This window comes from Chrysemys picta, chromosome 12 (assembly GCF_011386835.1).
Source record: "Chrysemys picta bellii isolate R12L10 chromosome 12, ASM1138683v2, whole genome shotgun sequence".
NCBI classification, from domain to species: Eukaryota; Metazoa; Chordata; order Testudines; family Emydidae; genus Chrysemys; species Chrysemys picta.
In genome coordinates, this window is record NC_088802.1 from 27035892 (window position 1) to 27050250 (window position 14359).

The 14359-nt window shown below is 48.4% G+C and overlaps 1 protein-coding gene across 27 annotated transcripts in view; it reads right to left on the reverse strand.

Moving 5' to 3' along the window:
* LOC101944187 (gastrula zinc finger protein XlCGF8.2DB-like) overlaps positions 1–14359 on the reverse strand; it is a 28857-nt gene that overhangs the window by 6083 nt on the left and 8415 nt on the right. For 7 of the 27 annotated variants that reach the window (XM_065562509.1, XM_065562502.1, XM_065562519.1 and 4 more), the window contains exons 1-2: positions 4814–7489; positions 112–374 (exon numbers count right to left, since the gene is read on the reverse strand). The exons of 4 other annotated variants lie outside the window; for them this stretch is intronic. In XM_065562509.1, coding sequence (XP_065418581.1) covers positions 112–226 — 115 coding nt within the window. In that variant the 5' untranslated portion in view covers positions 227–374; positions 4814–7489. 16 more of the 27 variants (XM_065562507.1, XM_065562517.1, XM_065562506.1 and 13 more) reach the window with 6 other exon arrangements.

The window sequence follows — 14359 nt, forward strand, 5'->3', positions numbered from 1 at the left end:
TTTTCCTAATGTCCAACCTAAACCTCCCTTGCTACAATTTAAGCCCATTGCTTCTTGTCCTATTCTAAGTGGTTAATGAAAACAATTTTTCTCCCTCCTCCTTGTAACAACCTTTTATGTACTTGAAAAGTGTTATGTCCCCTCTGAGTTGTCTCTTCTTCAGACTAAACAAATCCAGTGTTTTCAGTCTTCCCTCATAGGTCATGATTTCTAGACCTTTCATCATTTTTGTTGCTCTTCTCTGGACTTTCCCCAATTTGTCCACATCTTTCCTGAAATCTGGCACCTAGAACTGGACAGGATACTCCAGTTGAGGCCTAATCAGCATGGAGTAGTGCGGAAGAATTACTTCTCATGTCTTCCTTACAACACACCTGCAAATACAGAATGATGTTTGCTTTTTTTGCAACAATGTTACACTGTTGAATCATCTTTAGCTTGTGGCCCACTATGGCCCCTAGATACCTTTCCACAGTACTCCTTCCTAGGCAGTCATTTCCCGCTTTGTATGTGTGCAACTTAGTGTTCCTTCCTAATTGGAGTACTTTGCATTGGTCCTTATTGAATTTCATCCTATTTACTTCAGATCATTTCTCCAGTTTGTCTAGATCATTCTGAATTTTAATCCTATCCTCCAAAACACTTGCAACCCTTTCCAGCTTGGTATCGTCCGCAAACTTTAGAAGTGTACTTTCTATGCCGTTATCTAAATCGTTGATGAAGATATTGAACAGAAGCAGACCCAGAACTGAACTCTGAGAGACCCCACTTGATATGCCCTTCCAGCATGACTGTGAACCACTGATAACTACTCTCTGAGAATAGTTTTCCAACCAATTTGCACCCATCTTATAGTAGCTCTAGTAGGCTGAGGCTAGACTCTGCTTGGGGGTTAGCAGACTGGGATGTAGCTACGATGAACAATGGGAAAATGGGGAGCTAGAGGAAGAAGCAGTGGAATGAAGGAGCAGGTGGACAGGAGGTGTTTAGGGATGTGGGGGTGCACAGTGAGGAAGACATAGGGGACATGTGTGGGGAGGGATGGAATGCAGCGGAAGGTGCATGGTAATGCATGGTGGCAGTAGCTAAGGAGGGATTCGGGGGATGAGTCTGTGTTTGGGGGTCAAAGTGAGTCTGAGGCGGAAAGAGGGGATATGTGAGGTAGAATGAAAAAGGCACAGGTGGATGTGGGGGGAGGAGGTTAACCAAGGACAGTGCAGGAGTGTCAGGCTGAGGAGGACACTGAGGGACATGCATGGGGGAGGCATGACAAAGTGGGAATTTTCTGTAATATTTTCATGACTCCCATGTGCGTGCCTCAATTTCCATCTCTGCTTTACATTGCTACCTAGTGGGTGCAGGAGGGTTAACGCTGCTCTTGGAGCAGCAGAGAAGACATACGGGGCTGGGAGGGGGCTGTCACCTTGCTGTCTAGGGCAGAATGACTGGGTCATTAAAGGACTGGCTGGAAACTGACCCCCATATCAATGGAGAATCTGAAAAGACAGTGGGAGCCCCAATGGTTGGGACATTCACCCCGGCAACCAACCGCCCAGAGGAAGGAGATTTCCCCCACGGCTGGGTTGGGAAGTTGAGCAAAGCTGAGGCCCCAGTTAGAGAACAAATGGGAAAGGTGCCAGAGTTAGATGCTGCCCTCTGGACAGAGGCAGAGCTCTCGCCTTGGACTGACAGAGAGTATGTCTACACAGCAAAGAGAACGCCGCTGCTGGCCTGTGCCAGCCAATTTAGGCTCACAGGGCTTTGGCTGAGGGGCTGTTCCATTGCTGTGTAGACTTCCAGGCTTGGGTTGGAGTCCAGCTTTGGGACCCTCCCACCTCACAGGGTCTTGGAGCCCAGGTCCAACCCAGATGTCTACACCGCAATGAAACAGCCCCACAGCCCGAGCACCGCGAACCTGACTCCGCTGGCATGGGCCAGCTGCAGCTGTCTAGTTGCTGTGTGGACACACCCAAAGAGACAGGGCCGGTAATGGAATCCATCACAGCTTGGCTGGCTGATTGCACTGGCTTGGCCAGGATGGGCTATGGCTTAACCTTTGCTTATCTGCTCATCTCAGGGCTTCCCCGTGCTGGGTCCCAGTGGACTAATAAACCCTACTTTGTTTGGAAAAGGCTGCCGGGTGTCATTGCAAATCCTGACTGAGATGCCTTGGGCCCTGTAGTGTGCACAGGTCTCTGCCCAGGAGTCGGGCTCACTGGGCAGAGCTCACAGGATGAAGCAGCAGGGTTGGAGCCCAGGGGATGACTCTAGCGCTCAGTGAGGCCACGTAGCCTCCCTTTGCAGAAGAGCGGGACCTCTTGGTGGTCTGGCCCACTGAAGGAGATCCTGCAAGGCAGTGGCTTTAAACCTTTCCAGACTACTCTACCCCTTTCAAGAATCTGATTTGCTTTATGTACCTCGAGTTTCACCTCACTTTAAAACTCCTTGCTTATAAAATCAGACAGAAAAATCCCAGTGTCCCAGTACACTGTTACTGAAAAAATGCAGACGTTCTCATTTGTACCACATTATATTCCCATCCATTTATGTAAGAATTAATATTGTACTTACTTCTCAGTGTGATACTTGAGCCTGTTTTTCACTTGAGCCTTGTCTGAAGCCCAAGCCCCACTGCCCAGGGGTGAAGCATGTAACTGAGCTTCGCAAGGGGCCCCCATGGCATGGGAACTCTGGGCAATTGCCCTGCTTGCCATCCCCTAACACCAGCCCTACACTTGTGACCATCCTAAAACCGTTCTGTGACCCCCATGGAGGTTGCAACCACCAGGTTGAAAAACACTGATCTGGATGAGTTGAGTACCTCTTGGAAGGCCTCTGCGTACACCCAGGGATATGTGTACCCCTGGTTGAGGGTCTGTGTACCACTGCTCCCAGGGACTGTTTAAAAGCTAGGGGTGTAGCACCTATCCTGTGGATCTGCGACAGCAGCTAGGAAGTAGACTTAGTAAGGTGCAGGGAGACTAGAGGGGTGAGGGCAGGAGGTAGGCCAAAGATTGGACACAGGGATGTCGGGAGGGCAGGAGACAGAGGAAGGAGGTCACAGGGGGATGCCTTTGTGTGGGGATGGGAGCAGACCAAGGGTTAGACAGGGAGATGCGTGGGCAGTGGGGAGGCAGACTGAGGAGGGCGCATAGGGATTTGTGTGTTGCAGAGGACTGGCAGGAGAAATCTGGACTCTGCACAAACTGCCCCTCCTCACCCCATCTCGGTGAATTCCAGAGCTGCTGCTCTTAGTGCAGAGATGGTCCCTGCAGCCTCAGATCTCGAAATCTGCTCCCTCTTCTGGGGCACACCACATTTCAAACCAAAATGCATCAGCATGAGGATTTTAGAGCACATAGAATCATTGACTTTCACACAGGAAGCTGTTCTCATCCTTAGCTAGAAGAGTTGGACCTCTCCTGTGCAATTACTGGCATGGTGTAAAAGCCAGAATGACATTTTAATAAATGCAATTATTGGGGAAAAAACAACAACAACCCCACACTGGACCATGTTACCGACACCTAAGAACAATATTTCAGTAATGAGAACTCACTAACAATGCACTGTTATTAGCCCCGACCAGCCCAGCACCTTTAAAAAGGACCCAGAACACTTGGCTTCGAGGCAGCTCAGGGGCCAAAATGATACACATAATACAACCCCCCCAACAGAAGAACACTAGACTGCAGAAAACCTCTTCTGAGCCCACCTCCAAGTGCCCACGCTGGGCAGCAAACAGCTTTATTAATAAAACCGCTCAGAGCACTTAGTTCCAAAGTGGCACAGGGAACAAAAGTATGCCAGAAGAGCATTTTAGTACAGACAGTTAACTTAAAATACAGCAAATACAGTTAGCCAAACTGGAGAATATTTGAGTAATAAGAACTGATTAATAATGCACTGTCGTTAGCCCATTCTAGCCACATCCAGGTTTGGATCATCTATATTCTGAGAGAACAGGGAAACAGGAGCTCATGTTGAAGCATTTTCTGCCAGGGCTATTTCTAAACCCACACATATAAATCCCTCTCTGACCTCATATGAATTTTGCGTGCACACACACACACACACACCCTTTACTGCTTAAGAACAGCAAAACACAAGCTCAGTCTAATCTTCCTCCTGGGTTGAAGGAGAAGGGTAGTGTCTCCCTGGTGGACCCCTCTGCACCCCTCTCTAGTTCCTGACGGCGAATCTGCAATACCTACACCTGCGTGCAGGGCCCTAGCACCTAATACTCCAAGTGAGGCAGCGAAAGAGAGAAGTGTCATGATGTTAGGGCCTCTGGAGCTGTGTAAATGAGGAACTTACAGCCCTTCTACAGCCTTCCATATTGACTCATTTTGTTATCCCCAAAAATGGATTCTTGCGTGTTTCTGGAAAAACCTGCCTATTGCCCCCTTGTGCTGGGGCAATGTTTCCAGGGTAACCAGAGTTGTTAAGGAAAACACTAAAGGACAGGGATATAACATTCTAATCAAGTAATTGACACAGGCTGTATTCTTTTCCAAAACAGAGTATCCTTTTATTAATGAAGCTAGTAATCTCTCATACAGTAGGTTCTAAAAATCCTAAACAAGGCACAAATCTCCTAGTGCAAGTTTAAAGAGCATTCAAACTATAATGGCATATTTTTTAAATGGCCAGTTTGCAACAAATTGCTGACAACAGTTCTTGTATTTGCTTTAAAGGTTACACATGTCAATTGCAATTAACAACAGAATTTTATGCATTCTTATAAGCACATAAACACACACATCCCATATACTATTCCACACTGTACTATAATTAAAAATAGCAGGCTTACCAACAGATTTATAAAGTATCCCTTTAAATTGCAGGTGCTTCCTGTTTCTCTGCCCTGGTCATAGCAGCTTTCCTTACTCTGTCCTTTCATGCATTAGTTATTGTGTTATTAATGCTGCTGCTACTGCTGTTTACTGCTGCTGTCTCAGCCTCCTTCAACTGTCTTTCCAAGCTGTTCTTCTGCCCTCTTGGTCAGCCCCTGTGATCTCTCCCTCTGGCAGCTCTTTCAGCAGATATTTTTGCTGGCTTCCAATTTCTCCCTCTGCCTCCCCCCAACTGCGCTCGCTCGCTCCAAATCCAAATCTACTTCCTGGCAGCCAGTTTTTTATGCTGCACTAAGGCTCCTTCCCTATGTCTTTTTGTTCTTAGCAGCAATTATCTCATTCACATATGCTCAGTACCAACCAGTAGCTCAGAGCGATGATTGACAGCTCTGACCTTTAGAACTAGCTGTAACCGGTCTGAGTGGGCTGTGTCCAGCCAGCTGGTCTACCCCCCTCTCACCTCATCCTGCACATGCTCAGTAGCTATTAACTTGGCACATGCTCACTGCTGCTTTACCTCAGGGTAATGATTGTGTGGACCAGGGCCGGCTTTAGGCCGATTCCCTGGAATCAGGTAAGAGGGCCCCATGCCTTAGGCTTATCCGGCAGCGGTCCGCTCCGGTGTCGGGGGGGAAGGTCCTCCGGGGTCTTCGGCGGCATTTTGGCGTCGGGGGGTCCTTCAGTGCCACGGAAGACACTGAGCGGACCCCCTGCCCCCAAAGTGCCGCCAAAGACCTGGACCACCGCCAGGTACTTGAATCGGGCCCCGCAGGTCCTAAAGCTGGCCCTGGTGTGGACCCCCTACAAACACACACAGCGTTTTGCTAGGACACCATCTTGGACATTTTGGGGTTTCCGTAGGGTGACCATATTTCCCAAAGGGAAAATGGGGCACCATGTGAGGCTAGCCCTCTCCCCATCCACGCGTGGGGCTGGCCTGAGCTGCTCGCCCGAGGCCTCCCCCCTCTCCCTCTCCCTGCACAAGGCTGGGGCTGTCGTCGCTGCTCGCCCCCCATGCGAGGCTGGGATTGGTGTTGCTGCTCTCTCAAGCCCTGCCTGCCTCCCCTCCTGCATAGGGCTGGCATCGCCGCTTGTCCCCCCCCACATTCCTCCTAATCCCACCTTTTTGACAAAAGTGGACATTTGTCCTGTTTGCTCTTGCTAACTGATCAATTTGGCAAGAGCAAATGGGACAAATGCCCACTTTTGCCAAAAGAAGTTCGGACGGCTGGAACAGGGCTTAAAAAAGGAACCTTTCCTTAGGGTGCCCAGATAGCAAGGGTGAAAAACGGGGACAGAGTGTGTGTGTATGTGGGTAAGAGGTGCCTATATAAGAGAGAGCCCCAAATATCGGGACTGTCCCTATAAAATCAGGACATCTGGTCATCCACCTTTGCTGGCCAAAACAGGACGTATGGTCACCCTAGGCTTCTGCCAACTAAAGACTGGCAGTTCCCACCTTAGAGTGAAGTAGCTCCTGCTTGTTCAGAACAGAGATCAGGCAAACAACATGGAGGCTGGAGAATGTTTCTAGTAACAACATCTGCCTCTTCCTTTGTATATATTTGATAAAGATCAAAATGCTCAAGGAACGGTGGGTGTCTCTTGGTCCCCTTGAAGGGAGCAGGACAGAGGTTCTCAACCTGTGGGGCCCACCTCCCTGAGGGGGCACAGGCATGCACCAGGCAAGGTGTCATTTACATGTTTTGTTTGTCCGGGCAGCTCCCAGTTTCTGGCTGAGCTATAGATGCTACTGCTGCTGCTAGATGCCACTGTTGATAGCGCTCAACTACTAGGGTTGGACTGTGGTTCTGGCTGGCCCCAATAGATGCCATGTCAGGGTTGGCTGGCTCTGGCAGAGAGAGACTATTCCCTGCCTGTGCAAAACAAGAATGCTGCAGCCTATGTGCCCAAGTGGAGCGCCGGTAAGGGGGTGGTGGAATCAGCTGCCTCCCTTCCTTCTCCTGCTCCGAGGAAGGAAAGATGCAAAGGTGAGCTAAGCTGGGGGGAGAAGGGCAGGGACCCAGGAGAATGTGCACCCCTCCTCTCCAGTCAAGTGCACTGCTTATATGGAGGAAGCAGTGGAGGCCATATTATTGCCTTTGGTAGGACAAGGAGCGTGGCAGTGGGAGACAATGATGTCACTAGAACCATAATTTAGATTTGTCTTTCATCCATCTCCCTGGTGTCTGCAATTAACAAAGTCACTGCTCAGGAAGAGATGGAAACTTTCCTCTCCCAATCAAAAAAGAAATCTGTCAAACAATCTATAACTCCCACCCTTTTCCTCTGAGTCTAATCTTGCAAGTTTCCAGCACGCAAGACAAACTGTAACTACCCCAGAAAGGGAGTTTTGGTAGGCTGTGTGTGTGTGTTGGGGGGGGGGGGGTGTAATTTTGTTGAGACATACATTTCCTTGTTTCTCTTCCACACACAGAAAGGAAGCTGGATCCCTACAGGCTACTGGGTTTAGGCAATGTTTTCCGTTATTTCTGATCATGCAGAAAATTGGCACCTACTTTTGGTTGCTGCCCATCAATCAGTGAAAAAGTCTTGTGAACTCAAGATCTTGCATCTTGAATCTGAAGAATCCGAAGGTTCATTCTGTTCCTGAAACCTTTTCTCTTCTAGCACTAATTCCTGACTACAGCCTGCTGCTTACCCAGTATTTTCACCTCTGCTTCACTGAAGTATGGAACCGTGACATGTCCGCCCCGGCTTGCAGCATTCAAATCCCATGGGTGCACACCTACGTCTGGAATAGATAGGTCCAGAATAGGCCCCTCAATTCTAGATCTGTTGTTGTTGCCAATAGTTCAATTGGTAGTGAGTGGCACTTCAATGGCAAATGTTGTTATATTTTATTCATCCTACTCTATAGTCAGTTGCCTCTTGACAACTGTCCAGCTGGTGGCATGTCTGCCCTATACTGTGCAAAGCATGATTTGCGCAAAGCTTTTGAGGAAGCTTTAATGAAACCTGCAGTTCATAAGTACACAACTGTAGTAAAATAAATGGTTTAGTTTTTATTTTCTCCAGCATGCGTAGATTAGTTTATATGAGTAAGTTGGGACCACTTTCACCACAAGAAGCACTGGATATTTTAAGAAGTCCAATAAAAGAAAAAAAATGGACTCTGTGACACGATGTACCTCAAAATAACACCCTGTAATTATGCACATTGTTAATGTGTATGCAGTTATGAGATCTTGCTATATGGTTGGTACTGAAACATGTTGTAAGTTTGAGAATCTCTACTGCCAGGTGGGTGTTAACTGACCAGTAATCAACTCTATGCCTCACTTGCACAAGCCCACACTATGGGGATTTACTCGCTCACTGTGATTCAGCAAAGCTCACCGGGACATGTCTGGGCAAGTGTCTGCTAGGCACATAGACTGAGAATATAAATTGATGGACGGTAGCATCATGTTTTGGCCTTTCTCCTCCCGCACTTACTCTGGAATCTACAGGAATGCTAAGAAGACAACAACTTCACCTAAGGAGATTGGTCTAAGTTAAAGAGGGAAGCCTGTGTATTATGAACTGTAACATCCAGTGGGGTGAGGAAAATTGTGGCTCTAAATACTGCCTAGTGTAATAAGGTTTAAGATTTAGATTGTGCATTTATCTTCTATAAATCTGTTTTATACTTTACCTAAAACAGTGTATTTTGCTTGAAGTGCTTGGGAAACCTCAACTCAGTTTACAGAGGTTTGTGCATATCTTCTCCACATGGAGGAAGGGGTGGACCGGGTAATAAAATTACCCTGGTCAGCCTTTTGACCAGGGCAGAACAGTACAGCTGTGGTGTGCAAAGCTGGGGGGAATTGGCTGGTGCCTTTCTCTGTGTGATTTTTGAGTGGCTTTGGGGTATTCCTGCAATCTAGCTGGGTGTGCAGCTCCACGTGCTGGTGTGCTGAGTGATAACAGCACATGAAGGGGTTTGCTGGTTGTCACTAGCAAAGCATTGTGAGAGACAGCCCAGGCTGGAGAGTTAAGGGGGCACAGCGATACCCCTTTTCCAGGTTGTACCCCAGGGGTCCCATCACAGACTCTCCCAGCTCCTAACCCCCAAAATGGAAAGCTGTTCCTGTACAGTGATGAAGGGCAAAAGGATAGAAAAGATGACTGGAGTTATGATCTATACAAAGAAAGTATATTTTGCCAACGGAGATCATCTGGTAAGGAAGACATGGTTTTGAAGACTGATTGATGCACATGAAGTTATGTTTCACAGATATGGATATTAAGTTCCTGATGAAAGCATGGACAAGCTGATTGTTCATTCTCTGGGACAAGATGAAACACCTGAGCTATGTGTGGCCCATTGGAATATGAGAAATTTTCCCTTGAAATCTCATTCATACAATGCTATGCATACTGTCAGAAGCTGTGAAGTAGAAACATTTAGGTCTGTATAAAAAGTACCAGTGAAAAACTGCAGAATCTGATGCATCACCTGCCCACAAGAGAGTGACACTAACCAAATACAAAATAAACTAATGTATGTGTAACTTCTGCCACAAGGAGTCGGCAGCAACCAGGGCCGGGTTCAATATCTAGTGGTTCCTTTTCAACAATCCAACACAGAACTGGCTCGAGCCTCCACCCAATAACTTGGGAACATTACACACCACCCCTGGGCACCTCTAAGTAGGGTGACCAGATGTCCCGATTTTATAGGGACAGTCCCGATATTTGGGGCTTTTTCTTATATAGGCTCCTATTACCCCCCACCCCCGTCCCGATTTTTCACATTTGCTGTCTAGTCACCCTACCTCTAAGAGGCAACACTTCCCCTCTCGCAAGCACAGAGTCTGAGTGTAGAAAAGAAACTTTTATGAAAGGAGAGAAGCCACCCGACATTAATTAAGGAAAATGCTGCAAGCAAGATTCATAATCACAAAACTGTGAGCAAGACATCCACCCCAGAGCGAGTGCGGCAGTTTCTTTTGCTTCAGGTTCCTGAGTTCTACAACCAAAAGCTCCTTTACCATGCCCCTCTGTGCTCCCTCACCACACCTCACTAACAGTGGTTGTCCTTGGTCAGTGAGGGCCCAGAGTTCAGAGGTGCATCTGTGTGAGTTCACCTCCCTCCCGGGGAAGAAGGTGCTTTGCTTGAGCACTTACTAAGGCGCCGTTCCGTTCCACTGCCCCCCAGCTGCCGTTCCAATGGCTGCCCTACCAGGAGCTGCACTGCATGCCGTCACCTGCTGCCACCTGCTTCTCTAATGTGACTTGGCAGGTCAGTCTCTTGAGGTTCCCCCCAGCTCTCAGTGATTGTCAGCTCGGGGGGGGGGGGGGGGCGCTTCATTGCTGAAGCAGGCTGGGCAGAAATGCTGTCCCACAACAAGTGATTTCAGCTCTAGTGAGCACTTAACAAAAGACTCCTAATGGAGCCCTACTTAGCTCTATCTTTTAACCATGGGGAGGGGCAGGCTAAGCCATGCCGGGGGCTCTGAGATAGAGCCCACACCTCCTGGCAGGGACACCTGTCCCCACCCCCTCTTACTTTCACAGGGGTCTGCCATTTGAGCCTCTGGCTTAGCGAGTTCATTTCAGTTCAGGGTGACCTCCTCAATCAGGATAGGCTAAGGATAGGTGCTAACTTTACTTTTCCCTGGGGGTGCTCCACCCCCTCTCCGCACTGAGGTCTTGTCCCCACTCCGCCCCTTCCCCTAAGGCCCCACCCCCGCTCCGCCCCCTCTCCAGGAAACGGGCCGCTGCTGCCTCCCAGCCAGGGCCTCTCAAGCAGAAGCGGCTCTGTTCCCCTCCGCACCCGGCTTCCAGGGAAAGCGGCCAAATGTGCGGGGGGAGGTGCAGTAAGATAAGGAAAGTGAACCCCACATCCCTGCAGGTAGAGCACTGCGAACCCAGGTTGCATGCAAGGGAGGGGGGGCACTGCACAGGGGATACACATGGGGCAGTCACGTGTCCTTCCCTTTAGATTGTATAGGGAGACACCAGTTGTCTATGCAGCCAGGGCACCCATATCAGACTTCTGCTCCCCAGCCATTACATTTCTGGGTGGAGTATTTCCAGGCTGCCCAACTCCCTGCCTTCACTGTGTTATTTACAGCAGAAACAGGCTGCCCAAGGACACCTTCTTGCTTTCTCTTCAGAGACTGAAAACAGTGATTGTCAACAGGGGGAGGGATAGCTCGGTGGTTTGAGCATTGGCCCACTAAACCCCGGGTTGTGAGCTCAATCCTTGAGGGGGCCATTTAGGGATCTGGGGCAAAAATCTGCCAGGGACAGTACTTGGTCCTGCTAGTGAAGACAGGGGACTGGATTTGATGACCTTTCAAGGTCCCTTCCAGTTTTATGAGATAGGTATATCTCCATATATTTAACACCACACAGCTCCTTCTATACAAGCCCATTTCATTCTTAAAGTAAAAGAACTACAGAGAAAATATACTGAAAACAATAAACGAGTCTGCATGCATGCTAGTAAGCTTACCAGAGTTCACCTGAATCCTTGTGGAGGGGAAGGGAAGACCCAGAGATCAAGCCCAGTGGCAGTCAGAGCTGCAAGAGCAAAGACACAGATGTACCTGCATTCCAGCTTCTAAAGCTGGATGGGCAGAGACATTAGTAAAAGGACGGGAATGAGTGATTCCTGCAGAGAGAGACAACTCACCCAGTCTGGGACAGTTGGTCTTTCTCCCTCCCAGAGCTTAAGAACCAATGAAATTCCCAGGCTGCTCAGGAAAATGGGATTTGCCAGAAAAGTTTTATTTGCATCTTATTTGGGGGGAAAAAAAAACATATAATTGAACAATACTGAGAAAATAATTAATCAGCAATAAAAACTTCACTGACATCAGACTTTCCAGAAACTTCAGACCCCTCCACTCCCCCAGCATGCAGAAATAGGGAGAACATGCCTCATGGGGCAGCAATTTCCAGAAAAGTCCCAGTGTGCGACAATGTAAAACGAGCCCCCGTCTGAAAACAGGGACCAGGAAATTCAGCTAAATCCTTCGGCTGGCTAAAAGCCTTCCCATGACAGAGAGAGCCAGGAACGGAAGGGAGAGTGTGAGAGAATAATTCAATACAGTAATAATAATAATAATGTCACTCTCCTGGTGCCTCCTTCCTCCTGAGACGCACAGCACACAAGTAAATAGTGGTGCCACTTGATTCTCTAAGGAATTGGGCAACTGTTTATTATCCCCATCGTTCCTCCAGATGCAGAGAGGATGGGAAGTGGCTGGCACTAGTCTATGTGAAGTTTCATGTGGAATAATAGAGAACTCTTGGTCTTGTACCTTTCCCCACAGACGGAACATTTGTAGGGGCACTCTCCTGTGTGCCTTCTCCGATGGACATTGAAACCAGATTTTTGTCTGAAGCTATTCCCACAGTCGGGGCAGGTATAGGGTCTCTCTCCTGTGTGGATTCTCCGATGGTCAGTAAGGTGATGACTCTGAGCGAAGCTTTGTCCACAGTCGGGGCAGCAATAAGGTTTCTCTCCCGTGTGGACTCTCAGGTGTATAATAAGATCTGAGGTACAAGCGAAGCTTTCTCCACACTCTGGGCATCCATAGGGTCTCTTGCCCGTGTGAATCCTCTGATGTCTAGTTACATGGGCACTCTGGGTGAAGGTTTGTCCACAGTCAGGGCATTTATGGCATTTCTCTCTCCTGTGTGGATTCTCTGATGTACAATAAGGCCTGACCTCTGACTGAAGTTTTTCCCGCAGTCACGGCACTTATGGGGTCTCTCTCCTGTGTGGGTTCGCTGATGTCTAATAAGGTTTGATTGGTCATTGAATTGTTTCCCACACTCAGAGCAGTTATAGGGGGCTCTCTCCGTGTGAGATCTCTGATGTCTAATAAGGTGTGATCCAGAACTGAAGTGTTTCCTGCAACTCAGCACATTCGAAACGCTTCTCCTTAGTGCATGTTCTCCGCTGGATCGTTGCCTCATTAACAATCCTCCAAACCTCGGAGAGTGGATTCATCCAGTGTCTTCCACTGGGGGGTTTCCCTGCTGCTTCTCTGGGCTGCACTGATTTTCTTGGGCTTGTCCCTGCCCAGGACTCTGGGAATCATCCCCTTCACACCTTTCCAGCAACGACCCCTTTGGTTCCATTCGCTCAGGACGTGCCGGACAAGGACTCTCTTCATTGCCCTCACTCACCGTCTCATCACCTGCTGGACAGAGAGAGAATCCAGACAGGAGTCATTCTCTGTGCTGGGGGGAAAGAGAAGGTCAGAAAAGGGGAACGGGAAAGTGGGGAAACAGACCAAAATAAATGCTGGGAGGACTGACAAATCAGGAGTTGAATCCCCCACAAACCCTTCCCCGGAAGAAAGAGAGAAGGGAAAAAATAGCTCCCTGCCTGTACTGTATTTGTTCTTCTTCAAGATGTTGTGCACATCTATTCCCCTTCACCTCTATTCTGCTTTAGGGGTGTGCACTCTGAGTGCACTCTAATGGGAGAGTTTTCTCTAGCGGTGTCCATCAGGATGGCACATGCGCCATGCATGTCCTCATGCATCCAGGTGAGGGCATGAAGGGCAGATCTCCCCCTGCACCATCTCAGTTCATTTGCACCAGCATCCTAATATAATGGATTCTGAAGGGGAGGAGGACGGGTGCTGAATAGACATGTGCAACACAATCTGGAAAAACAACAGTTACATACCAGTATGTAATTTTTCTTTTCTTTGAGTGATTGCATGTTCCTATTCCACTTCAGGTAACTCCCAAGCAGTGTTCTATGAGGAGCGTTCGGAGTCTATCTGCAAAGCCACTGCAGACCAGCCTTTCCAAAGCTACCACAGTCTCTGGAAGTGGCTGAAGTGTCACAGTGCTTGGGGAACAGTGTGAATTGAAGACCAGGTTGCTGCCCTGATGATATCTGGGATTGAAATATCCCTTAGGAAAGCTGCCGAGGCTTTCACCGATTGTGCAGTCAGCTTGGAAGTGGTTTTAACTTTGCAACATCATAACTTGTAGTGAGATGAGAGGTGACCCACCAAGAAATTCACCATAAGGGAATCTCCTGCCCTTTCATTCTCTCCACACAGGAAATAATTAATTGTGGCAAAGACTGAAACTGTTTTGGCCTGTCCAGATAAAAGGCAAGGGCCCAGCAGATGACCAGAAAATGCTGTTTCTCCTCAAGCTTACGTAAATGTGTTCTGGGGGGAAAAGGGAGGTAAAAAGCTGGTTTGGTTGAGATGGAAATCGGTAACCAGCCTTGATAAAGAACGTTGGATGAGGCTTTAAAGCAACTTTATCCTCATAAAAATAGTGGAAAGAGGGGTGGGGGGGAGGGGTATGAAATTCATGCTTGTGGTTTCCAAACCCTTCTAGTGGAAGTAACTGCCACTGGAAAGGCGCCTGTAGCTGATAAATTAGGCAGGCCACTCATCCGGTATTAAACCAGACAGTCCTGCTTTCCTTGGGTGTGTCCCCATCTGGTACTCAGACGAAACTGGTTTTGTCCAGTATCAGATGGGGGATGCCATACTGAAGAGCATGTT